General features: G+C 42.5%; 1 protein-coding gene across 8 annotated transcripts in view; it reads right to left on the bottom strand.

Annotated features, from left to right (window-relative positions):
- Positions 1-27,637, bottom strand: part of rbms3 (RNA binding motif, single stranded interacting protein) — a 381,273-nt gene that overhangs the window by 163,932 nt on the left and 189,704 nt on the right. For all 8 annotated transcript variants that reach the window (XM_050035272.1, XM_050035279.1, XM_050035274.1 and 5 more), the window contains one exon: positions 8,397-8,488. In XM_050035272.1, coding sequence (XP_049891229.1) covers positions 8,397-8,488 — 92 coding nt within the window. The remainder of the gene's footprint in view (positions 1-8,396; positions 8,489-27,637) is intronic.

Below are 27,637 nucleotides of genomic sequence, written 5' to 3'. Positions count from 1 at the left end.
GAAAGAGACATGCAGCTATGTGTAGGGAAAGCATGATTAACTTTGTGCAACTCAGTCTGTGAAAGCTATACTGTCACCATGGCGGAGCATATAAAGCTACAAGTGCTTGTTAAAGGATGAGTGAAGGAGCGAAGGGAGTGAAGTATGTACACGATGTGCTTACGTGCTGACTAGCATCATTCCGATACTTACACGCTGTATTCAAATGTGAGGCGTGGTAGACAGAAAATATGGAAGGGAATGAGCCGCCGTGAGTGACTATAATCATAAGGATGCCCTTGTCGATGGCAGTTTCATGGGGAAAGTGCTGATCACCACACTGTGTTCTGACACCATATGCTTCGCGAACAAACACTGCGGCGGATGTCAGAGGGGAAATGGCATCGCATTCAAGGTGGCGAACATTGAACAGAGAGGTGAGCGATGCTGCTGAGTGAGCACCTGCATCCCCAAAGTCTGTCCAATTATCTATTCACAATACAATGTATCTTCCCCTACATTCTCCCCAGATTTAACCCATGCTTGGAGGAGGGGATGGGGGGGGGGCTTCACCAGGCTGGCTGTTGTCAGCAACCAACTGCAACAGCACTGTCAGCCATCCCTTTGATTATCACCCAGAGGTCACCCTGTGTTGAGCCCAACTGTGAGGTTCTGGGTGTCAATGGAGCTAAGACGTCAGAGGAGTCACCTTTAAAGGATAATAAGAAGACTGCTGACTGACTGCAGACCACCCAGAGGGGGATTCGTGCTTTCCACATGAATATAAATGTAATATTGACAGGAAATCTTCCCCAGGAGAGAGGAAGGAAAAGACAGCAGAAGAGACGGAGCAAGTGAAAGGGAGTGAAAATAAATGAGAGAGGGGGAGTGCAAGAGGACCGAACACTCCGGTTCGTTTCACACCGTTAAACCATCTGAAGCATCCGCTGGTGACTACTGCTTGATGGGCCGGTGCGAGCGCTGTGTTATCATAAACATTTGGGATTCACTTCATGGAGGCACTTTAATGATGCTTTTAGCATAATTTCTCCACTGTAATGTGAAGTGAAGGGCAAGCAGCGCCTTTCTGTCTGCCTGTGAACCTTATAAATATTAGCTATTGAAACGAGGGCAGTGATGGAGGCACACTGCACCACAGGCTTCGCCCCCGCTGCTTAAACCAGGGCACTGGTGAAAACTGTCTAAAATCAATATGGCTTTGTTTGACACCTTTATGCCAGCCTTACACCAAAAGCCTTTTCAAACAATTTGACTACCACAGAAAAATGTCCAATATTGGGTTAAATATGTTTCATATCTTTGTACGTTTTGAGTCAAGTTCAACGATGTAAAGATTGTCAACAACCCATAGCTGCGCTCTCTCCAGCGTCAAACAGGAACCCAGGTGGACAGTAAACACGGAGGGGACTCTGGGGTAACGCAAGAACATGAAAAAGTCTTGGTTCTCTTGTACTGTGGAAAAGGAGGAGAAACTTAAGTTGTGGAGTGAACAAGGGTCACTGTTTAATTCTGTGTGTATCCAATCTCCTAAATGGCGCTTATTTTAGTGAGACAGGTAGTGTTTGATGTGGTTCTCTTGTCATTCCCATGGTCTCCTCATGCTAAAATATTGCAGCTAACAATTGAGGCTAGTAGGCAACAAAATCCCAAATGTCAAGTTTGTATGCAAATACATGCCAAATTGACAAGAAAAATGTCGATATATTACATCTTTTATTTTGTGTTTTTGCGGTCACACAGAAATTGTTAATATGTCATATTACTTAAGGAAAGGTTGGCATGATATTTTCCACCAGGAGCATGGGGAATAATCTCAAAAGGAATCTAGCTGTAGTCTTGCAAATAGTAACTCTGGAATATCCCCAATCTTCAAAAAATCTGCGAAATCTTATAGTAGCCCCTTTTACACTGCCAGATTTTCGGTGAATGTTGGGCCGATTTGCCGGCCAGCTACGGCCAGAGCATTTATGCACACAGAGGCGGACAGGCGAGTTGATCCGAGGTGCCCAATTTTCCGCCTCGTAGGGTCATATTGGTTGAACCCTTTAAGTTTAAACAGACCGAGGCGGCCTTCTGCAATGGGAGAGGCTGTTGATGACGCCGCACATGCGACCCACTGACAGTGGATAAACAGGAAACAGCTGATAGCAGGAATTAGCAAGCAGCTAGTAGCAAGAGGGAAACGCAAACCTGACAGACACTGTAAAGATGAGCAACTGGGGAGACAAGGAATTGCGCGCCCTCCTTGTCCTCGCAAACGAAGAGGCAATTAACCGTCAGATGACGGGGACGGTGAAGAGCAGGCTGACTTACGAGAGAATCGCCGCCTGACTAGCCGCAGCTTCCCTCCCACGTCACTGTTTACGTCACACGCTGAGCTACATGTTTTGTTACTTGCTCACACCCCCCACTGCCCCGAAAAAAGGCGCATTCTGTATCAACAAAAGTAGGTAGGCGGCAATTTTTCGCCCTCCCCGGTTTGTTTTTATACTGCCAATGCTGAAAGAAGACTGATTGGGCTTTCCTGCAAATTTACACAATTCCTATTTAAAAAGGGTTAAAACTCAAATTGTCTTAAGATATGACAGGGTGTCAGACTTTAGTCTTTAAAAGTATTTTCCAAGTCTTCTGGTGTGGTAGGCATTAATGCAACTAAGCACAGGTCATTGAATAGCAATTTGAAGTAATGTCGGTAGTGTGACATTTCCTAATTTTAATTTTTTCTTCTCTTTTCTACATAAAAAGTAATACTGCAGTGAAAGAAGTACACGCCAGGATTCAAAAATAGAAACCAGGACGGAGTTTGGCCTTTGAAGGATCAAACAGTGTAAATTAACACAAATCCACACATGCATCTTTACGAGCATCATGGAATTTGTAGTCTGATCCAAAGAAAACAAATCCAAGTTTTTATTGGCCCTAAGTATGTATAACATCAAAGCGGGGTGTACATTGTCAGAATCCATATGATGTTAGAGTTGTTTTGCTAATTCCAGGCTGTCCACACAGAGAAGAAAAAGAAGAGTGCGGAGAAAAAAAAAAAAACAAAGTAGAAAAGGACAGCTTTGTTTTCATCCGGGCTGTTATCAGCAGAAGCCGACTGCAGCGAGAATAGGGAGGGATGATTTCCATAAAGACTGGCTGTTGTCTGAAAGCAAGCAGCTGTCAGGCGGAATTACCTCTCCGACACAGACACCACAATCGAGGGCGCCCTTCCCATAATTCAGTCTGATTGGCTCAAGGGGAAAATGGCAGCCTGCGGAGAGTGAGGCGAGCGGCTGGTTGACAGGTTTGCATCTGCGAAGCTAGACGCGGCGTTTACCTGTTATCATTCTGTCTGCTCGATGTGTCACTTTTCACAGCTCAGAAAGCTACCTGAACAAAGTGACATAGAGAATGGAGTCCACAGTGTGAGGAGGCAAATATGTGCCTATACTCAATAACACTCACACACACGCATACGCACACACATATATAAGGTGAGGCAACAAATGATGCTAGAATAATTTGTGATAAGTTCCCCAGTAATTTATTACAGACAAATGTTTTCATTAAATGAATGGATTATGATTTCTACATACAGTATGGTGATTTTTAATGACACTGTAAGACTAACTGTTTTGCTATCTGACTCCCAGTACTTCTTAAATGTAAGGCCATTTAACATTTCAGTGACAGTGATGCTTACTTTGATGTCCTCATCTATTATCCTGACATATACAGCAGACCAACTAGTCATTTATGTCGAACCACCATTGTTAAAAGTAAAGTTTGACATTTTGGTAAGTACATCTATTTGCTTTTTTGCCAAAAGTTACGTGACTACGCTCATGTCTTGGATCTAAGTATGGAGCAGGGGCTGAAAGGCGATTAGCTTAGCTTAGCATAGCATAAAGAATAGAAATACCCTTTTCCCACCATAATTTAATGTGATTATCAGGGTTTAGTTTAAAAAAAAGGGGGAAAATTCACTAAAAATAGGCGATAGACTCCTTTCATGTTGCCAGTAGACCACAAAGTATGGCTTCCTGTTTTCCCTTGTTTTTGTTGTGTTCTTTACTGATGTGTCACGTTCGGCTTTATGGATGTGCCAGAAAACAGGTTAGTAAAAAACAGAAAGCAATTTGGAGGCCAGTGAAAATGTTACAGTGGTTGGCGCAGACTGATATTGGACGATATCTGAGTGCTGCTTGGACAGTCATGGATGGTATTTTGTGGTGGCGTGTCATTGCAAAAGGCAAAAATCAGAGCGTCCACCCAGGCGGTGTATTTATATCATTGGCAATCGGAGCTGGCGCTGGTAAATACTTGTTACTACTGCAAAATCATTTGTCCCGGAAGTGACTGCTGATTGTAACCTTTCCCATTAAATACAAAAGGCGGATGTTAGTGGGTGTAAGTGTGGTTTTTTTGTCCAAAAAAATCTATGCTGTTTCCACCTCCGTCCAGTCTTTACGCTAAGTTAGGCTTATCACCTTCTGGCTCTGGCTTTATATTTAGTGTACAACCAGGAGAGTGGTATCAACCCTCTCATCCAACTCTTTGTAAGAAAGTGAATATTCACATCACCTGAATTACCAAACAACACTTTTAATGCAGGCCCAGGTAACATGACCAAAATAAAAAAAACTCTTACATACATGACTCATAAATGTGAAACAAAATCTTCGAGTTATTTTGTCAGTATTTCATTTAAAAAAATGATCAGTATCACAAACACCCCCCCCCCCCGAACTTTTGCAGCAGATTTTAGTGTGTACCCAGTGTGCCACAGGAAGTTAGCATAAAAACAAATTAGCAAACAGATTTCTAAGTGTCATACAGCTCAACTTATATTTTTTATATATTTTTTCAAATTGAAAAGTTTAACAGCATGTTTAGCTTAACATTAGTAGCATGCTAGCTCTGTCACATATAGAATGCATGCATAGAGGATTATCAGTCGTTTGACAAAATGTTTCACAAAACTGGCTACAAACCTGACAGGCCGACCCACTTATCTGTCGCTATGCATTATTGGTCCTGTTTTTGTCTATGCACCACTCCATGTGCATATTCCAACAGGCTGGACGGTGAAAAACATGCAAAATTCACTTCTCTGCCATTTCTTCTGTGGTGTTTCCGTCCAACCAAATAAAAGTGCACTTTCTTGCATTGAACACTGGGAGAGCACTCTGTATATTTTGCGGAAATATGGATACAAAACAAAACTGTGTGCGAACAAGTTGTCACATTAACAATCACACAAGCTGCCATCAAAACAGACTAAGGCGCTTGAATACAAACTTAAAGCACACACATTCAGATATGTGCATTTGTACTCATTAAGACAGGCAGGTATATGAACACTAACACAAAAAGTGTGCATTTGATTGCGGCAATGTACACACAAAATATTTTTTTTTGTGTGTATACAAGTGTGCATAGACACACACACACTGTCAGGTTCATGCACAAACTTGCACTCTCAGAGATGTACACACACACACACACACTCCACACCTATGCTAAGTGTTCTTATCTGTGACTTGTGTAGAGGTGAGTGACAGGAAGGGAGGCGCAGGGGGGAAGTGTCCTTTAGGTATCTTAATTATGGCTCCTCTCCTCCCTCTCGCTGTCACCGTCCCCAGGGGAGGGCAAGACAAAAGGAAGGCAATGTTTCATCTCTGCTGCCTTGGTATTTCAAATTCCAAGGGGAGTAAGAGGAGAGAGACAGCAGGGTGTTACATTGGTGGAAGAAGAGGAAATCAAGTGACGCTTCCCTTTTCCCTCCATTTCTCTCTTCTTGCCTCCTCTGCAGCTGTGTTTAAAATAAGGCACCTTAATAAAAGCGTTTTAATGGCATCAAGGCAGGAAAAAAGGCGCAACTTGATTACTGTGACGGTTTTATTTAATGAGCTCAAAGCCTCTGGCTCTAAATTATTGTGGGAGTCGTCTGTGGTGTTAGCAATCGTCTTTGTGATTTACACCTTCCTCAGTGCGCACCTGGGTTTTTCATCCGGCCCTACCAGGGGAATGCCGCTCCGCCATGACAGAGAGGAGGGTGTCAGAGACACCTTGGCAGGTAGGCAGACACAAAGACAGCCTGCTGTTAATTATTGATGGGAATAAATTGCACTCATTGGATGTTTGGCAGGGGAACACATGGTGGATGTGAATACAAATGTGTTTATGAATGTGTGTTTACAGAGTGAAAAAAAGATGGCAAGAGAAAACAGCTTTAAGCATACGAGAAGGGGGTAGAGAGGCAAAGAGGGGGCAAGGTGGAGGAGGAGCCGATAGAGTGATGGGAGTGATACCTGGTAAAGAGACATTAGAGAGATGCAGAGGGAGTCTATAAAAGCAAACTACTCCTTAATGTCTCTCACAAGTGTGATAAAAGCACAGAGCTGCAGCACAGAATGCTGGCCTTTCCATTTGTGCGAGAAGAACAAGGGAACATTCAAAAATACAAACTATTATACACAAATGCTAATAGAAAATGATTTTGTGAATGTGCCCGCATGCACACCTATGCAAACAAACATTCTTAAAAAGGTCAGCTCTTTTGTTTTGGGACACAAGACCTCTCACATGAAAATATTGACTGAGAAAAGGGGAGCAATGCAAAGTGCGGTCTTACAATGAGATGGGCAAAGAGCACGGCGTCCTATCTGTATTCTGAGAGCCTGCCCTCTTATAAATATTGGAAGAAGGACAGTGGTGGGGAGAGGAAACGGCCAAATGGTGCATTTGAGAAATGGCACACCTGAGCACCGCACAGAATATCATCTCCTCCTGTCAGATCTCATCCCATTTGATCAAAATAATTGCCACCTTCATCGTTATCATCAATTCTGTCATCTTCACTGGCGCCATCGCCATTCTCCATCTCATCAGGGCTTCTTTGGCTTCAAGGGGGGGATTTCTGGATCAGATCAAATGTGGACCATCTCGTCTGAGAAAATCACTCATAGTGTTCCCTCATAGTTATCACCATATTCATTGCCTTAATGCCACTGACATTTTGCTCACCTATTTAAATATTCTGACACCAGCAAATCTTCGGCTTCTACGAAAATAGCCTGGTTTAGCCGTGCAGGCTCGTCTATCATAGATGTCCGGAGAGAGGGTCCTGCTGTGCTTTAGTCTATGATGATTCTCTCTATAGTCAGCAAGGGTATGAAAAATTTAAAAAAGAAAAATGAGAAAAGGACAGCTGCTAGCCTGGACTGAGGGTCAACAGACACTCAGCAATATTACTGATGTTCATGTTCTGGCACCGCAGTTCTTTTGGGGTAGAGTGAATGAGCCAGTTAGCAGAAGACAATCTGCTAAAACTGACAGACGGCCAAATATGCAACAATCAACAGTTAGTCACAGTCTTAAGATACAATATTCTAAGGTTAAAGGAACAGTGTGTAAGATTTAAGGGGGATTTGGTGGCATCTAGTGATGAGTATTGCAGATTGCAGCCAGCCAAAGATTCAGCTGGTTAGATTTCCCTCAGTGTTTGTTATTAAGGAGGTTTTTAAAGGTAGATATAAATGACTCATTTAAACGTAACAAAAATAAAACAACCCTTATATTCAGGTGGTTATATACTAAAGAAAACACACTTATTACGCTATAATCCATTTATGCCAATATATGCCCCTAAACCCTACAAACTGGACCTGTAAGTGGTAAAGACGCACATGCACATGTTTATCCTCTAAGCCATACCTCTCCCATGTGTGTCCATGTGTGTCAACCTGGCTGCATTGTGCAACTCACTGGGGCCCTCTTTATACTACTGAAACAGCTTGTCTCATCTGCTTCCACTTTAGCAGCCTAATAATACTGCACAACATTGGACAGGCGGCTGGTCAGTCTTCAGTTACAGCAGGGCCAGCATACAACCAAGTCAGTTTGCCGTGGAAAAAATGCCACCCACACACACACACACACACACACAAGCACATACATTCTCTCACACATAACTAAGCCTTCGTAACCACTTGAAACATGGGACCACATGTACAAGCAGAGTCTTGATACTGGATTGTATGAAACTGCAGTTCTGCCCTGTCACAGAGAGTGTCAGTAAGATAAAACAGGCCTACATGCACCACAGTCGCCTCTCAACTTGTCATATAACCCTCTAAACACAGTTACAAGCCCACATTCAAGAGTCTTATTATATTACAGTGAACAAGTTTGTCATTAAACAGCAAAGCACTGCGGAAAATTACTTTCTATAAAACTGTGTTTATGGACAAAACCAGTTTTTGGGGGAGCTTTCAGATCCATCAACATCTATTAAGACTGTTAAGTGTACAATATTAAATCCCTGGAGGGAGCTGAAAGCGTAACAAAGCGCTAATGATAATGGAAGAGGAAGTGGCGATGCTAACTTGTTTTTAAACACTCCTTACCTTGGCCATTTGGGCCTGCACCCCGGTGGCTTTGAGAGACGACACGGCCTTCTGTGCTGCAGCTGGGCTGTCAAAATCCACAAAGCCATAGCCTGGAGAGAAATAGGAAGAGAGGGAGGGAGAGAAAGGAGAAAAAAGACAGGCATTAGTAAAGAAAAAATGAAGGCAGATGACTAACAAGGAGAATGACAGGCACTTGGTAATTGTAGCAGTAATAGGTTGGTAACATGACTACAGAGGCTGCCAGTTCTCATATCTGGTGAGCACTACATTGTTTGATAATTAGCGACATTGACGTTCATAGGGGGATGCTATGCATCTTAATTAGTAGCATGGATGAGCGATTTAGTAATAACAAACCCCGGCACCCTGCCCACCTCCACCTCCACACACACACACACACACACACACGCACGCACGCACATATGCAAACTCACACAGAGATACGCACACTTTTGCACAAACAAAAACACACAAGCACCGAGTGCAAATCAGAAACACACAGCACCACTGTTGCAATTCTGTTGAAGAGATATTCTTATTTGTAGTCTGCAGTCTACTATTTACGTATTTTAAAAAGTCCATGATTAAAGAAATAATGCACGTGTACACACTCACACACAGAGACGTGTCAATTAATCCTTGAGAACATCGAGTCATTTTCAGTTTTCACTTGTTCAGCCTTTTGATTTTCGGAGACTGTGAAGTTGGCTGGCCCACATCGTGTTCCCCAGCACCCGGCATATTAACACAACCCCATTTCAAAGCCTCCATAATCCTCTCCCCGGTAACAAATCTCTCAAAGGTTGACAGCATACCACAAAATGCTGCTATTTCTCTGTGTCTTTCTTCAGCTCCATCTCCCTTACATACACATAAACACTCATATTTGTCAAACGTAGCCTTTCTGTCCACCTTCTTACCATCTTTGTCCCTTTTCGTCTCTCACACACTCTCTCTCGATGTCTCTCTCTCTCGCTCATATTTTCCTGACATTAACAGCCACCAGACCCCATCTGGAAATTCATCACCGGAGGAAAGCGGAGGGAATGAAATCTGCGGCTGTGATTTATGAGTTATTGTGATCCCGACGTTCTCCGGGATGTATCGGAGACGGGGGTCACGTCTGTGTTAATTAAAATTTGGTGGCGGATTAAAAGCAGTCAATGGTGCCCTATGATCCAGTGTTTCAGAGGGAAAGTGTAATTAGAAAAGGATAATGGGTGTGAGGTGGGGGGAGACTCGCTGCTGTGGTTACCCCATCATGTTACAAACCATCAAACGCTAACACCTCACTTTCCCACCATGAGTTTTTCTCATACAAACATCTCACTTTCTTAGACATTTGAGGTGTGTGTCTACGCTGTGGTGGTGGTGGAGGTGATGGTGGTGAGGGGCTGGGGGTTGGGGTCATTTTCCTGTCGCACGGCGGTGAAGGAGTGTGGAGTAATGTGGAAATCATAACCTGTGGCGGAAGAGAAATCGAGTGTGAGGACTGATTAATGGCCAGCTGTTAGAGTGAGGCTGGGAGGGGTGGGTCTTTAATTGTGGAAATATGAAAAGCCAGTGCGAAAGGATTCAAACACAGGCGACAGTCAGAATAACCGTACCCTTTCTTTGAACATATATTATGTCTTAAATGAGACTGCAAGTAGACAGTACATACAACCATTCTGTCACATTAGTGCGCCTGCAAATTTAGTCAGTATGTAAAGAAATCCAAACTCGACTCACATAAGAGCAGCTTATAAAAATGTCTTCAGAGGTGGGAAAAGACTAGTTTTAATGCTTTAAATTATCATTATGAAGTAAATTTTGATTGCAAAATGTAATGGATATAAAATAATGCCACCATCAGCATTTAGATTGGTTTCCTATAAGCCTCACTTTGACTATGCAATTCTGATTCTGTCTGCCACCTGGTATGATCTCCTAGGAAAATGAAGGCTCGATTTAAGGCACAAAGGAAGTGATGAGCCATTGTGCAACCCAAAAAGAAAGAGGATAGTGGGTTCATTTCTACAGTAGTCTTTCATGTGGAAGGTCCAGGGTTCAAATCCTCCTGGGGTTGACGTCACCAAAGGCATGGGGTCGCAAAAGGTTCCCACCGCCGAATCAAACGAGATCAGATTCCTTAAGGAGGCTTCAGGATAAGAGACTAACTCCAGAATCTGATCCAAGTCTGGCGCGTCTCAAGCCCGTTGCAGACGGGAGGTTCCAGACGTAAAAACGGATTCAGCTTTCATGAATGTATAAAGAGAACTGGGTATAGTGTTAAAGGGGACACCCGGCTCATTTCTATGAAAGCTTCTCAGTGGCTCATGAAGCCAAAAAGGTTCATCTGTTGCATGTAGAATTACTGCTTCCACATCATGTGGCCCTTAGTGCAAGTGCACTAGAGACTTCTGCCGGCCAACCAGCTACTTCTGGTTTTGCACCCCTTTAACTTGAGTTGTGATGAAATGCAGCTCTTCTAGAATTTCCAAATGTTATCGGACCAAATCCTGATAATGAAACCCTCATTATGTGACAGGTTTGATGCTCAAAAAATGGATTCACTGATTTATAGACATCAATTTTCGAAAAAGTCTTTCTAGGCGTAATGGCATCCCGAGAGACTCTGGAGGTGTAATTCCACTGTTTGGCCACTACAGAAATTAGTTTCAAAGCCTGATACAGTCCCTGGAGGCCTGTTAGCTACAGATATCTGTTACCAAAGAGTATCAGTGTTAGGCCTTTGAGGTTACTATCCCAAGTACTGGTGGAACAACCAAAGTGGAACTTTGGAGAACAAAATGCAGTGTGTCCTGTGTTGTAGGTAGTTGCTAGGCTCTGAGGAAAATGAAAAAGCCATCCAGTTGTCTTTGAGACAGCGATGCCAACATTATATTGCTTGGAAACATTGAGGGGGGCCGTTGAGAAGTTGTCTGTTTCCACTTTAATTGGCAGTATTGGTTTAACCAAATTACAAAAAACATATTTTCTCTGGCCTCCAGCGGTATCTAACCATGCAGATAGAGTTTAGTGGATTTTCTTTGGCCAGGTTTTGAGATTTTTGCCTCCTCCTCCCAAATACAATGGAAGAGAATTGAATTTTGGAAGTGGTGAGAGTGAAAGCAATGTGTCTTTTCAGAGACAGTCTCCCTGTCACTGTGGATAATCCACAGACCACGGTGAAAAACTACCAACATAAAGTGTCTTTGTGAGATGTCGGGCCACCACAACTACTGAAACAGCTTCACTGTGCCTTGGCATTGACTGTAGAGTCGCTGGAACTCTACCAGAGGGATGAACGCCATTCTTCCGAAATATATTTCCTGCTTTGGTGTTTTGATGATGGCGGTGGAGAGTGCTGTCTAAAGGGCAATTCCATATGGAAAGTGATTTTGAAGAGTTTTTGACATTTGTTTTCCCTGGCATCCTTAGTGGAGTGAAATCTTCACTGCTTAAATCTCCAGTGCCCGGTATTTCAGAACATTTAATCCAGATCAGAATTATCTTAATAGAATTAAATCTCAAAACTGGGCTCTTCAAAATGAGGGGATGTGATCCTGATACCACAAGTTGGGATACAGATTTTAATAACTGATGTTATGACCTTTTGCCTTTATCCAGTGAGACATTTAATTAATAACAATGAAAATAATAGTGATAATAATCCATTACACTGATAAAGCACTTCTCCTAAACTCAAAGAGCTTCGGAAGAAAAAACCCCAACAATAATAAATACAGCGACAGTTAGACCAGGTTAGTTATATCAGGCCCCAGCTCATTCCTCAATCTGGTATTAGTAAATGAATATGAATAATATGCAAACCTACTAACACTTCCTGACATTTTCACATTTGTGTTAATGAAATGTATTACTCTGACCGACAGATGGACGCCTATCCAAAGACTGCAAGTCCAGATTCTGTGAACTGATCTTGTGGTATCTGCATCAGAATCATTGTTTCTTAAATTTCTTTTAGAAATCAGGGACAAAACCTACAAGATTATCTTTATCTGCAACAGCAAAAATAGGGATTACAAAATGTGTATATTTCTGTTCTGGAGTAAATGTTTTGAAATACTGGGCCCAGCTGTTCATAACATTGGCCGCCTGTTTCTCCATGAGCTTTGTTTCTCCATAGCCACATAATGGATAAAATCAATCAATCAATACATTAAAACAATGCTGTTTTCTTTCCACAAGCTGCTCATGGAGCCTACTTGAAATCAATTTTTGTCCAGTGAATTTTTGTCAGTCAGCGGAGGAAAGTTTGTCTGGCTGCTATCCTCTCCGCTCCTCAGGAGCCGTGCTGCTGACAGGACTGCTGAGAACAGTTACGTCCAAATGGAGACTGAAGTTGCTGACGTCTTACTTATGATATGGATTCCCAGCAAGATGTCGCTCCAAATTCTTCCATAAGTTTTCAGTTAGGTTGAGATCTGTTGACTGCAAAGGCCATAGCATGTGACTCACACACCATTTTTATACTCATTAACTGTCCAGTTCCCCGTATGGGACCCATTCAGGGTTTTCCTTTTAATTTGTCACATGTGCGTGTTTCTTTGTTCACACTGAGGTGGAATATCCAGAGTAACGGGCATGCTGTTGTTGGAAAGACATGTTCTGTTGAATATTTTAAAATGCAATTTTTCATTGCTGTGAGCACCACCAACAAAATTCCATTCACCTCAGTTGCACTTGGATGGAGGCACAAAACTCTGAATGAATCTCTCCAAATGTGGGCAAGAAAAACAAAACTTCCTGAAAGACTAAACGAAACCAGAGGTGAGTGCTTTTTTTGTAAAGTGGGTGAACTAGCCCTTTAAACACCAGATATTGCATTCTCTCTAGATCTAAGACACATTAAAAGTACATTAAGAGAACCACACAGATTGTTACTGAGGCCCTGTGGGTGACGGCTGGTACTCTTTAATAATCAGAATATTCCAATGGTGGATACCTGGGACCCCCAATTACGAATTTAATATTCACCCCACTGCCACCTGGAGTGCACTTATCAAACTTTCAGCAGGATGAGGATTTTAGAGAATGCTGACCTATATTCAGACGGCTCTGAATGGAGGAAGAGGTGAGGGGAAGGCAGCGAGAGAAAAAGAGCGAGAGAAAGGGTGTGTAGAAAAGAAAGGAAAGTGAGGGAGGGGGTTATTTGGGGTCATCTGAATGCACTGAAGGAGACTGAATTGACACTCAGCTAGCAGCCTCCAGTAATAGATCCAGTTTGCTTTTCCCCTGTGCAGTTATTGTAGATGATATATGCATAATGAGTCTATAATGTGGAACGTTTGATCTGTAGCCACGGGGTAAAACTGTTAAAGCCTTGTTTTGTTGGAAAAGAAAATAATAATTGAGAGACATGGAGGCAGCTTGAGTCTCTATTTGTGCTTTTATCAGGCAGAATGGATGTGAAGGTTATGAAAGAGTCAGAGTCTTTGTATGTGTGTGTGTATATGACTCTATGAGCTCCTCTGCTTCAATACCTGTAACAACAAGTCTCAGCAATAGTTCATTAAATTTAAGTGAGTCATTCTGGCTCATCCTCAATGTTTAAAGAGCAAAGTATTGGATAGTTTGCAATTACAGACATATATCTCATCAGCATTCAACATCTGGGAGGAACCATTGCGTTGTTACGTTTGGATTCCACTTGGAAACTGGACACTAATGAGCCTGGCTCGCTAAGCTTATGACTGATTCCACTGTCACTGCAGTAAAATAAATAAAACTTACATGTACCCTTTTTGGTAATTACAAATTAGCGACATATTGCTTGATGCCATGTTTTGATAAGCAAAAAAAAAAGCGTCTCTGTTGGGAGTTCTAGCCACTGGAATAATGGTTCCAGTTGGAGCAAAGCTGTAGCATCAATCTTGTATCTCATAGCTGGCTTGATAGTTTAGTGGAGAGCAGTGGTGGAGAGCAACTAAGTTCAGCTACTCAAGTATTTTACTATAGTTCAAATCAGAGGTTGTTTGAAATGGATTTCGGCACAGCAACATCACTGTCCCGGGCAGCACTGTGATTGCTTTTATTTTGTCTAACTGGACTTTTCGACTATTGAACGAAAGTTGTGCAACTTCCAATGTCTGGACCTGTTAGAGGCCGATGCTGGCGGACGACGCAAACTTTCAACACGTCCTGAAACTGCTTTTAAGATGATGGACCTCTGTAACATGTCTATCCTTCCTTTGGTGCACAGGCAAGAACAGTAAAGAAGAGAGCAAGTGAGAGACACAGGTGGTGTGCTGTACTATTACTCTATTGGAGTAATTCACTGCACATTGGCTGCAAATGACATTATGAAAGTAAACAACACACTATGGTGTAGGGCAACTACACAGAGAGACATGACTGAAGCTATGATGCTAGAATTATGGTTAAATACAAAACAAGTAGACTAGCTAGCTCACTATGATGTTTATGGTGTTTATAACAGTCCACTTGCGCAAGCTTGGAGGATGATGACTTAGAGATTCTACTATAGTCATATGTCATCCTCCCATTTTAACAATAAGCTTCTAATTTTAACTTTGAGAGTATAATTAAGCTATTTTAAATATATTTATACATTTGATGAACCATTTTATACATACATTGTATGATCAGTTAAAATTATTTGTTATTTCTATATTTCAAAAATGCTTGGCTTAAATAAATGTTCTCTCTGTATAACCGGTGGACTCGAGTGGCAAAAACAAAAACCTCCGTCATACAAAACCGTACAAACTCTCTCTCCCACGGACCACAACAGCAAAAGGGGAGAGGCAAGTTGGGAGACACCCCTTTATAGGTAGGGGTACAAGAACTGGTTATCAAATGTTCCACATATTGAGCACGGAGGCATGTCAGGTAATAACTGAACCAAATTTTATGGAATTATAATACAAACATTACAAATGTACATGACTTGTCACACATATCACTGCAGAATAATTGACCCTGTTACATGTCTACCACCTACAGGAGGCTGAAAGCGACAGCAAACGGGCATTAAGACATGGAACTCTTGCCCAAAAATCATAATATAGTCTGCAATTACTATCCAGCAAATCCAGCCATTTGTTCATTCAAAGAATTGCTTGACAAATATATAATAATGTTTAATATTATTTGATAAAGAGCCTTCTGAGTACCTTTGCATGCACATATGGGTTTTAAATTGGTGCACAGTCCACATAGAAAAGGTATATTTTTATTCCAGCTCAAAAATTCCCTTAAAACAACAAGACTTAACCGGTTCCTCCTGATATCTCAGCTGCTCCTCGCCCGTTTGCACAGCGCTGCTAAAAGGTATGTATCCGGAAGTTATTGTAAACAAACACCGTGATTCAGTCTATAGAGTGTGTACAGATAAGTGCTTTGTCTATGGGTGTGCATGTTTGCAGGTGCATCTACTATATGTATGTTGTTGGTTAGTCCCTAAGCAGAAGAAAAAGTCTAAGTTGTGAAGAAGCAGCAGGGTCAAGGAATGTTACACTCAATTTAAGACATCGCATCTCACACATTTAAACAACACATACACACACCTACACACAGATGCACGCAGAAGAATGTGTTGTCGAAGCCAAGTACATGCTGTACTCCTACTGTATTCAATGCGGGTACTCTAGAGTTACCATCTGGAGTGGGATGCAGAGGGCAAGGTGTTGCTTTGAAGCCTCTGCAACAACACAAACATCCAATCGATAGCTGTCACTTAAAAGCAGCTCAAAGTGACTGACTGCATACGTGGTTGCTGATAATGCGGTGCTGCTTCACACTAATGTGCACATGCACACAGAGTGGCTCAAGCACACATACATTATAAGCACACAAGCATGGTGGGATAACACACACACACACACACACACACACACACACACACACACACACACACACACACACACACATATACTGTATGTACAGACACACAGACTGTCTCTCTGAAAGGAATAAAGGGAACATGAGCTGCCATATCATATTTCCTGGTCTGGCTCTAACAGGGAGCCTGTCAAGATAAAAGGACCATCTTCAATCAGTTACTACGGGATGGTGCTATGCTACCACTGCTTCTACTCTACTGTAGCCCCAGTCACTGTGCTTGTGTAAATGTGTGTGTATGAGGCAGGGTGCTCCCTAACACAGTCCCCCTGCGGAGGTGTAGAACTACAGTAGATGCCACCTCGGGCTACGCTCCACACAAAAGTCTTCAGTGGAGAGCGGAGATAAGGGACTCATTACAGTACGTGTATCGACGTATCAATCATCCATGCATCATTCATGCGCCGTCAAATTATGCTAATCCTAATTACTTCTGGGGAAATTACCATTCTTTATCTGCTAATAGTTGGGATTGTTTGGGGTTTCCTACCCACTATATCCACCACCATTTTCCCCAATATTTCCATTTTTCACATTCTAATATTCAGCGCTAATGATCCCATTTTGCACAGCATACAATGGAATAATAATGCCCTAAGTATGAATAATGAATCAACGACAAGTCACGGAGCATTACAATGGTGTACGGGGCAAACACTGTAATTGTTTACGTCCTCGTGAGTCAAGAGGAGTTCTGAAACTGCTGTTGCACATGGGTGATTAATCATCACGGTTACACGTATGTTAATAATTCGTACTTGCATGTATAAAAGTAATTACGGCTAATGGAGGAGATAGATGGGCCACACCATGGATAAATATGCATAACAATGCCGGTAATATGATTGTTATGATTCATGGTACAGGCGTAGTACAGCATCCTACAGTATGTGCATCATTTTGACCTCGCTCTGCCTTCCAACTGCAGATACTGTACATGTGTAAACAAATGCTGCCTGTTTTTGTTTGTTTGTTTGCAAGTGAATACTGCATATACAGTAGCATACACTGCTGAAATGATAAGTCAATTCATACATTTGTTGATCAATAGCAAATTAATTGATGAAAATTTTGAGAATCGACTGGTTCCTGCTGCTCCAATGTGAAATTTAGGCCTGCAGCTGATGAGTCATTTGTTGATAATTTTTCAGTTTGGAAAGATTGAAAACTGCCCATCACAAGTTTCAAGAGCCCAAGGTTACACTGGGATATTTATTTTTCTGTCCAAAAGCCCAAATGTTTAGTTTATAATAATATAAAACAGAGAAAAGCCTCAAATTCCCGCCTTTATCCTCGATTAATGACTAAAATGACTTGATTTATTGAGCATATTACTTCATACTGACTATTAAAATTGATGATTATTTTTCTGTCAATTAATTAATTTTTTCAGCACTAGTGAGAGTTAAAGAAATGGTTTTTTTTGTTTTTTATATGACTGTAAAGTGAGCATTGTTGAATTTTGGGTTGTTGATTGAACAAAACAAACAATCTGAGCAGTCACCAAGGGCTCCTGAACTTCACTAGACTTATTGTTTAAAGGTCCAGTGTGAAGGATTCAGGGGGATATATTGCCAGAAATGGAATATAATATAATAAGTATGTTTTCTTTAGTGTACAATCACCTGAAAATAAGAACCATGTTTCCATCACCCAAAAAGTCGCTGTTTATACCTACACAGGGAGCGGGTCCTCATCCATGGAGTCTGCCATGTTGCACTACCATGTTTCTACAGTAGCCCAGAATGGACAAACCCAATACTGGCTCTAGATAGGGAGATTGGTGTTTTTGTGTCAGCCACTGTAAACTGCTTTATTCAGTCTTTTTACCAGTTTGTTCAGTCAAGGAAGAGACCTCTGCAGATTATTTGACTCCCTGTAAAAACCTCCTGAACAATGAACACTGACAGAATCCCAACCAGGAGTTAACGCTTGGCACACAGGAGAGGTTTCAGCAGGTTGCAATCCACAAAACTCACCACTAGATGGCACTAAATCCTACACACTGCTCCTTTAAGTGATTAACTATTAAAAAAACAAGTATATTTGTTAGTTACAGTGACTCAGCTAATATAACTGAGGGGGGAAAAAAAGTTTTCTTTGAGACACATCCTGAGAGGAACAATTCATAAAAAACCCTACAAAACATGAATGAAAGGAGCTGTTGAAATATTTCATTGCTTGTACATTTATAGATGTCTTCGGTCAATTTTGGGGTTTGACCAGCCCTTCTGCCCTGCAGGGAGGGTGGGTGGTGGTTTTGGGAGGCTGTGGCGAGCTGTGCAAACACTAAGGGGGGTTTTTAAATAGCGAGATGGCATCCATGACTAACTGCGGCCGAGTCAAGACCGCCTTGGTCACACTCCAAACCCAGAGGAGAGCATCCTCACTGGGACTGCATTCCTCTGTCCTCCGCCATCTATCCTGCACCACCAGTGGCTGACTGATGATAAATTTTGTGGCTACCCTCCACTAAACCATGCGGTGGTGTGTGTGTGTGTGTGTGTGTGTGTGTGTGTTTCTGTGCCTGTGTGTTTGCTGAATGGGTGTGTACAAATGCTTGTGTGTGACCTCCAACTTTCTTGTTTGTGTGTGTGCGTGTGAGGGTTTGTGAGTAAACAAGGGGAGGATCATAAATCTATCATTCAGTTCAAAGATCCCACTGAGAAACATCTGCAATGCATATATCTTTTAAAGGTTGCGTATTAAAATGTTTGCTTTGGGCAAGAGACTTGCGACCACATCAGTGCCGTCACAGCGTTAACACCACAGGAAAGTGACAACTCAAGAGGCAGCACATCCCCAGTAATAGTTCACTTAGGCCTTTCACAAAAAAACACTTTTCTTGGACTGTATATTGTCCAAGAAATTACAATAAACAATATTATTGTCATTTTGAGACCATTTTATGCCACTGATGTAATGATTTTATAATAGTATAATAATGCATCTACATCCTTTCACAGCATAATGGACTCTAAACTCTTAAGAATATTCAGACAATGGGAACTGAAAATCAATAAACAACATTTAATATCACTTTAAAAAAAGCAATGACTGTCAACATAATATACAGGGTAGTAAATAACAAAATAAAGTGGCTTTATAGGGGTAGCCAAAATTACCCAGTCTGAGACTTGATAGAAAATTTGAACAACAAACAAACCAAAACCAAGTGATGCCTCTTGCAACTAAAAGACAAGCTCAACAAAGCTCTGGGAGCACCCCAGTAACCTCCATAATCTGGCTGGTGCTACAGTCGGCTATCGGGGATGGACAGTCTTGGAGCTGGATGGTTTACTGATGGATTTACGGAGGATAAAGTTGCTGGAGGGTGAAACTACGACAGACTTTTTGGCTCGTTACCAGGGGTTGGCAAGCTAATGACTATCAAGACTGAGCCTCATCCACTCCAAAAGTGCAGCTGCAGGCTACCAGTAAGCTACACTGTGTCATCGTTGGAGTGCTGTTTATTTTGAACACATGTAAGTAGGTGGGGGTAGAGACAAAATAAAGTCTCATACAGGGAAGAAAAACGTGCGGTTAATTCTGATATTATGTTGGCTAAAATGTGAAAACACAATAGGCAATATCAAGGTCAGCAAAAATATCAAGGTCATGTCCATATATTGCACGATAAGTCAATATTGTAAAAATAAAATTAACAACCCTGTTACCATTTGCAAACACAGCTGCAACAGCTCTTAATCAATATACTCTTTGTGCACATATGAACCTAAAGACACGTCAGGGAGATGAGGTAAAATGAGCACATGAAATTGCTTTAACTGTAGCTCTTGGAACGACTCAAAATATAGATCCCTCATTTACTTGTCCACTGTCACCGTCCTGCCTGCCTTGTGCTTGGAGACAATACCCATTTGTTGTAAAATAACTCTCACAGAAGGCTCTTCTATATTAGACACAAGCGGGGAGATAGCGGTACAGGCAATTAACTTATCAACCCTGCAACATGGATTTATAGCTAAGGCATTCGTCTCAGGCAGAAGCAGCCAGCCTATTGGCTGTATTGTATTTCTTGTCATCTTCTCTCGCAGGTGGAGGAGTGTCCTTGTCAGAGAGCCGCAGTCGGGATCTGCAGAGGGCAAAGTGCCAGGGCTTGGGGCCAAGGGGGCCACTGGCAGCTCATTGTGCCGAAGACAAACTGAACAGGAGGTTGAAAAAACAAATTGCCCATCCAATATCTGTGCAAATGTTACAGATAGGTCCTGTGCAACAGTGATGCACCTATCAGAATTGATAAATACAGGTGCAAAAAGACTGGGTGCATGTAAGGGATGACACTGTTTAACATTCATGTAACCCTGATGCTCCCAACACATTTTCTCCTCTGTAATCCTTTAGAAACTAATAATATATTGACAACCAATCACACTGGAGAAGCTATTCTGGTAACACTGATGCAGGCATGAAATGTGAAATGTTAGATTAACATTTTCACAGGTCGAATATTAAAGTATTTCAACATATGGGTTCACAGTAATGATCTCCTCTCCATCTAAGCATTCCGTTCTTCTTCATTTTACTCTTCATCATTTTTCTTCCTTTTCTGCCCTCTTTCCTTTGTTCCTTAATTAATTCATATCTATTCACACTCATTAGCTATAGCACAGCACCATATGGCTTCTACTACATTTTTAGCAATAAATTCAGCATGACAGTTGGGACACTGTTTAATATATGTGTGTGTTAGAGGAGAGATGTATAGTTATGTTAAAAGCCACGCTGTGGTGCTAAAAAATGCTATCAAGACAAATGGAGTTTGGTTTCAGAAGACCTGGCTTCTGGCATCACCTCTGACTATCTTCACAGTCCGGAAAGGCATTTAAAGAATATCTAGTCACTGCTGACATTCGCTGATCTAAGGTAGCATTTTGGGAAAGAAATAAATAGTCTCCTAAACTGTGCAGATATGGTCTTCATTCAGATCTGTAAATGACATCACTGCTCAGTTCCCTGGTAGCTCCATCAGCTTGCTCGCTTAATAGCAAAACCTGATGTGTTTGGTACGACATGTGAAAGGTTTGAGACCTGAAGGGTGTTAATTACTTGTCAAGAGGTTGTTAAAACGAGACCCGTGGCAAAAAACACTGAGTGGCTGTATAGAGCCCACACACACACACACACACACACACACACACACAGCTCGGTGTTCACACTCACGAGTGTACAAGCAAACACAAACTTGTAAATGCCATCATACACACACATGGCAGTGGAGTTACGCATGTTAGCATACTCTATATTCATAGCATTATGAGTGGGTCCACAGTTGCATGTGCACACACACACACACACACACACACACGCACACACACGCTCAGGTTAGAATGTCAAACAGCCTTGAATAGCTGCTCATTATGGCACCCGTTGATGTGAAAATGCCAAAAGCAGTATAAGCACATTTTTACACAAAGAGCAGGTGCAGTCCTTCATTCGCACTTCTCTTTCACTTCACCTATAGAGTACCTTAAAATACACTGCACTCCCATCATTCCATCTAGTATTCATGCTGGGTGTTTCTTCTGTGCCACCATGTTATCCCCATTTGAGCGGCAGGCTGTAATAAGCAATGTAATCACGTCAGGTACCAGGCCTGAGAGCGCCACCAGCGAGGCGAGAGGACAGGCTAAATATTTGAACAAAGTCGGATCGATGAAAATCAAGCGCCCTCGGAACATGGAGGAAAATCTCCCGGTAGAGATGAACATTAAAATCTGGACAAAGACAAAGTGTCCCATACGTCTGAACAAGTACGCAGCGTATTTCTTTTCTCTTGCATCTGTTAGTCATTCATGAGGAACGGCCCGGCCGCCTCCAGCTAGCCTTCCTCTTCATTGCAGTTATGATTTATGCCTTCCTTAACTAATCAAGGGTATGATCATTAGTCAGGGGATGTGCAAGGGGCCAGGGCCTTGGCAGGTCAGTGGAAGGCCTTATCTCTCACTGCGGGTTAGGTCCAGGATAAGAGATGACTGGAGGTACGCCCCCTCACCTTCCACCAGTGCCCTTTGAGGCATTTGTCAACAAACAAGACAGGAAAGGGAGCTCTGGGATGTGTTGTAAAATGGACTGAGCCAATGACGAGAGAACGGTGGTGACAAACATCTGCAACCACTACTCCCAAGAGTCTATTTGTACTTTTTTTGATGTTTATTAGATTTTTCTGTCTTTGTTTGGATCGAGAGATCAGACAACAATAACACTTCAGAAATGAACAAATTCCCAAAATTGGCAATGGATCTGTTTGCAAAAATGTGCTTGGGAAACCATGGTCTATTTTAATCTGGGATTCTGTGCCCCCTGGGTTTCACCTCACAGCGACCTCCACTGCGCACACACACACACACACACACACACACACACACACACACCATCATTAAAAATGCACACACATATACAGACGACGACCACACTGCATGCAAAAACAGCACAGGAAGTGGAGGGGATACAAAAGGTCAGAGCTCAAGGAATGCAGCACTGATGGCCCTGGCTGCTTCTATTTACGACAAACTTGGCCAATCAGATGCCTACTTGGTGAACAGCCAACTTGGAACTTACTGAAGTCTGAAGGGGGGGTTGAAGGAGAGAAAAGGGATTCTTGTGTTTGTGGTTTGTGTGTGCATGCGATTGCGGGTGGGTGCTAACAAAGGCTGCGGGTGTTATCCAATGAGGTTCTGCATGCTGAATCTGTCCAAATCAATGTGATTATCCCTCAGCTATTGCTAATTAGAGTCATTAATACGCAATGCAAGCAGGAAACAGCACACGCTCTCCCCCTCGCTCCTCCAGCCGATCTCGCCTCTTTCTGGAATGGCTTTTAGGGAACTGAGGCATTTGGAAAAGGTCCGTTGTTGGCCACATTTCAGTCGAGATTCTCATCTGCACATAATTCACTTTCAAAGGGCAGAGGGGGCGGCAAAGAGAATCCTTAATTGCGCCGGCACCGTGTACAACATAGACAAATGTTTATATCTCAGCCCTCTAATGAGAAACCAATAACGGATGCAAAAAGCACTCTCTGCCTTTTCTGCCCCCCCCCCCACCATCGCTTCCTTCCCACCCCAACCCAAATACACAGACACACATGCACATGACAATGAAAAACAGGCCTTTTTGCAGAGCGTCACCTCATTCATCAATAGCCCTTATGCTTGGAGTCATGCGATACTCCACTCAGACACTGATGCAGCAATAAATCTGTTTTTATAGAATGTAACATTGCCTATATTTCTCCATTAGGCTGATCCTGTGGTAAGGGCATGGGATGCTTCAGATTGTAATGGTCAAGCTTCTGACGGGCTTTTAAATTGAACCATACGGAGGCTGCATATGCAGCTCAGCCAGGCTGGGCGAAACTGATTCGGTATTTAAAAGGCAAAGAGTTCAGGAACAGCATGCAGAGACATCCTGCTGTACATTCATTATAACTAAGCATATATGTTGCTTTTATCTTTACAATCATATGTTTGGATACTTCAAACATGATTGGAATTTTTTGGAACCAAATAGGAAGTGAGCCTGTTTTACATCAAGTCACCCACATAATAGAGTAAAGGCGACAGTAATTCTTTCAAGATGCGAGTTTATGTAATGCCCTTGTGAGTTTTTAACATCCTCATACAAAATGGATGGCAAGTTACAGGGCAAAGAAATGAACAACAACAAACCGCCGAACACACAGCCACAAGAGACTATCTTCTCATCTCATCTATCTCCCACCAGTCAGTGCGGTGGTCCGTCGCGGCAGAGCGCCAGTCAGGCCGGTGAATCTCGACGCAGCCTTATCTCCCAGCGGCGGAGGAGGAAACGGAGGTCCTTTAAAGGGCTGAGGTCATTTCCTCTGCCTCCGGGCTCTGGCAGGAAAAATAAAATGTCTCCATTCGGTCAGCCCTGCTTTATTTCAAATGCCGCCGCTGCCTTTTAGGAGGCCCTTGTGGGCATGGATGGCAAATGAGCGGTTTTGGGTTCCCGCAATCTATTCCTTTTCTCTCTCCCTCTGCCATTCTCAATCCCCCACTCCGTCTGTGATGCAAACCCCAAATCTCTGCTGTATTTCTACAGTAAATGTGAAAGTGCAGAGACGGATATATAGATAGACAGTGTACGAGATCGAGAGAGAAAAACAGAGACTAAAAGGGAAGGAGAAGCGGTGTGAGAGTGCGGAGGAGCATGAGAGCGAAAGAGGGAGAGATGAAGAGCTGAATGCCTCCTCTTACCCACAGCGCTCGACAGCCCTAAAGCCCTTTCACAACTTCCTGTTACCATTTCTCTCTGAACTGGGCTACATCCAAAGCATGTGTGTGTGTATTTATCAGCATGCAAGGTTTGTATGCGACTGTTGTGCACCCTTGCAAGAGTACGAACAAGTGTGTGTGCCTGGGAGCCTGTGTGTGTGTGTGTGTGTGTGTGTGTGTGTGTGTGTGTGTGTGTGTCATAGAGTAAGGTATGGAGCGAGGGAGTGAGTCAGCGCCGTGAAGATAGAGAGGCTCATTGAAAGGCCTGCGTGGTGCAGTGGTGGAGGAGAGCAGCCAGAAACGGCAGACAGGCAGGCAGGCACACATGCTGTGATGTTAGGAAGAGGATTGATAGATCTGTTGCATGGCCACTGCTGCTGCAAGAGCCTAACACACCTCAGGCAGATGGATGGGGAGTGCGTGCGGGGGTACGATTAGTCTTTGTGTGTGTGTGTGTGTGTGTGTGTGTGTGTGAGAGTGTGCCCTTTGTGTTTGAGTGCGTGGGAGAGGTGTATTACATGGTGTTGGTGTGTAGTTTTTGTGAGGTTGTACTTCAAACAGGCCTTTGCTGCACTTGCGCACACTCGTCCGCTGAGGGCAAACGTATGGATGGATGTACGGCAGTGAGGAAACACTGAGTGCTCATGTTTGTGCGTAGGTGTCGTACCTGGGTTGGTTTATGTTTGCATGCACACAAAAATACGCATTTCCCTAACACTTGACCTGTAAGTACAGAAAGCGTCATCACTGTTTTTCTGCTTTTCCACAACAGACAGCCTACACTCCCACGCTCATGGTTCCATCTCACATATCAGTGATCCACCTTCCCATCCTCTCTCCTATATTCATTTTCATTCTTTTTATCATCTTATCACAGACGTTATACAAATAAAACACTTGTGCTATAGGGAGGCATCAACATTTAAAATGTATGTATTAAAGAATAATGAAATTCTACATTTAGTATATACTTACACAGTGTATGTATGTAAAGGTACATGGACATACACATATGCATCCTTGCGGTAGCTATATAGTAACTGGGGTTGTAGGGTTAAGTAAACAAGCTGTGGCAGGATCTAACTTGCATTAATGCTACAGTTTATACAAAGGATCTAACCGCTTTTTTACGCTATTCAAAAATGGTGGGTTTGTGCAGGATATCCGTGTTGTGTGGATGGCAAGTCTAATGACCAATCAGTGGTCAGCAGTGCTTTAACTCCATGTTTTGGTATCAGCTCAACTTGCTTGGAACTTTGACTGAGGTGATACCAAAAAAAGTACCAGATACTATCCACAACTTTTTCCAATGGGAAACCAAAAAAGCTGAGCCGTAGCGTGCAGTGGAAATGCAGCAATATAGTCATCAAACAACACTTAATCTACACTCACCAGCCACTTTATTAGGTACACTTTGCTAGTACCAGGTTCAGTACTGCTTTAATTCTTCATGGCACAGATTCAACAAGGTGCTAGAAACATTCCTCAGAGATTTTGGTCCATATTGACATGATAGCATCACACAGTTGCTGCAGATTTGTCAGCTGCACATCCATGACGCAAATCTACGGTTCCGCCACATCCCAAAGGTGCTCTATTGGATTGAGATCTGGTGACTGTGGAGGCCACTGGAGTACAGTGAACTCATTGTCACGTTCAAGAAACCAGTTTAAGATGATTTGAGCTTTGTGACATGGTGCGTTATCCTGCTGGAAGTAGCCATCAGAAGATGGGTACACTGTGGTCATAAAGGGATGGACACGGTCTGCAGTAATACTCAGGTAGGCTGTGGTGTTTAAACCATGCTCAGCTGGTACTAAGGGGCCAAAGTGTGCCAAGAAAATATCCCCCACACCATTACACCACCACCACTGGCCTGAACCGTTGATACAAGGCAGGATGGATCCATGCTTTCATGTTGTTTAGGCCAAATTCTGACCCTACCATCTGAATGTGGCAGCAGAAATCCAGACTCATCAGACCAGGCAAAGCTTTTCTGTTGTCCAGTTTTGGTGAGCCTGTGTGAACTGTAGCCTCAGTTTCCTGTTGTTAGCTGACAGGAGTGGCACCTGGTGTGGTCTTCTGCTGCTGTAGCCCATCTGCTTCAAAGTTCAACGTGTTGTTCATTCAGAGATGGTCTTCTGCATACCTTGGTTGTAACGAGTGGTCATTTGAGTTACTGTTGCCTTTCTATCATCTTGAACCAGTCTGGCCATTCTCCTCTGACCTCTGGCATCAACAAGGCATTTTCGCCCAAAGAATTGCCACTCACTCACTCACTGGATATTTTCTCTTTTTCGGACCATCCTCTGTAAACCCTAGAGATGGTTGTGTGTGAAAATCCCTGTAGATCAGCAGTTTCTGAAATACTCAGACCAGCCCGTCTGGCACCAACAACCATTCCACGTTCACTTAAATCACCTTTCTTTCCCACTCTGATGCTCGGTTTGAACGTCAGCAGGTCGTCTTGACCATGTCTACATGCCTGAATGCACTGAGTTGCTGCCACGTGATTGACTGATAAGCTATTTGCGTTAAAGAGCAGTTGAGCAGGTGTACCTAATAAAGTGGCGGGCGAGTGGATATGGTATCTAGATATCTAAAAACTTCAACAAGCAACTTAAAAAAGACACCATTAAATCTAAAAGCCTGCTACCCTGCATTGTTTTGCCGGACATATTTGCACCCCCAACGACGGGGCTTCTATTTTTCAAGCAGTCCTCATGTCAGCATGAACAGTGTCTAATGGTGAAAGATGAGTTTGTACACATACATATTCTTACTCTCTCTCTGTCTTGTCTGTACTTGTATTCCATTCATGTAAATTATAAGTCACCTTATTTGCAGAATTAATTCAATCCTGCTAGTAATCATAATAAAGAATAAACTGCAGCAACACAGGATAAATACACCATATTATTAAAATGTTTTAATATTTGAGGTAGGTAAAAAAAAAATCACTTCAGCATAGTATTGGAATATTTTGCAAAGCTTTACTTTATCAACATGGCTGCCAAATATGGATTATTTTATTGTACAAATTATTAATAGTGCAAATACAAATCAAACTTTTGGTCGCCTACAGGACTAGAATAAAAAGTGTGATTTTTC

This window comes from Epinephelus moara, chromosome 22, assembly GCF_006386435.1.
Source record: "Epinephelus moara isolate mb chromosome 22, YSFRI_EMoa_1.0, whole genome shotgun sequence".
Classification (NCBI taxonomy): Eukaryota; Metazoa; Chordata; class Actinopteri; order Perciformes; family Serranidae; genus Epinephelus; species Epinephelus moara.
The sequence above is the reverse complement of the archived record's forward strand: the minus strand, read 5'-3'. Positions and strand labels throughout refer to the sequence as shown.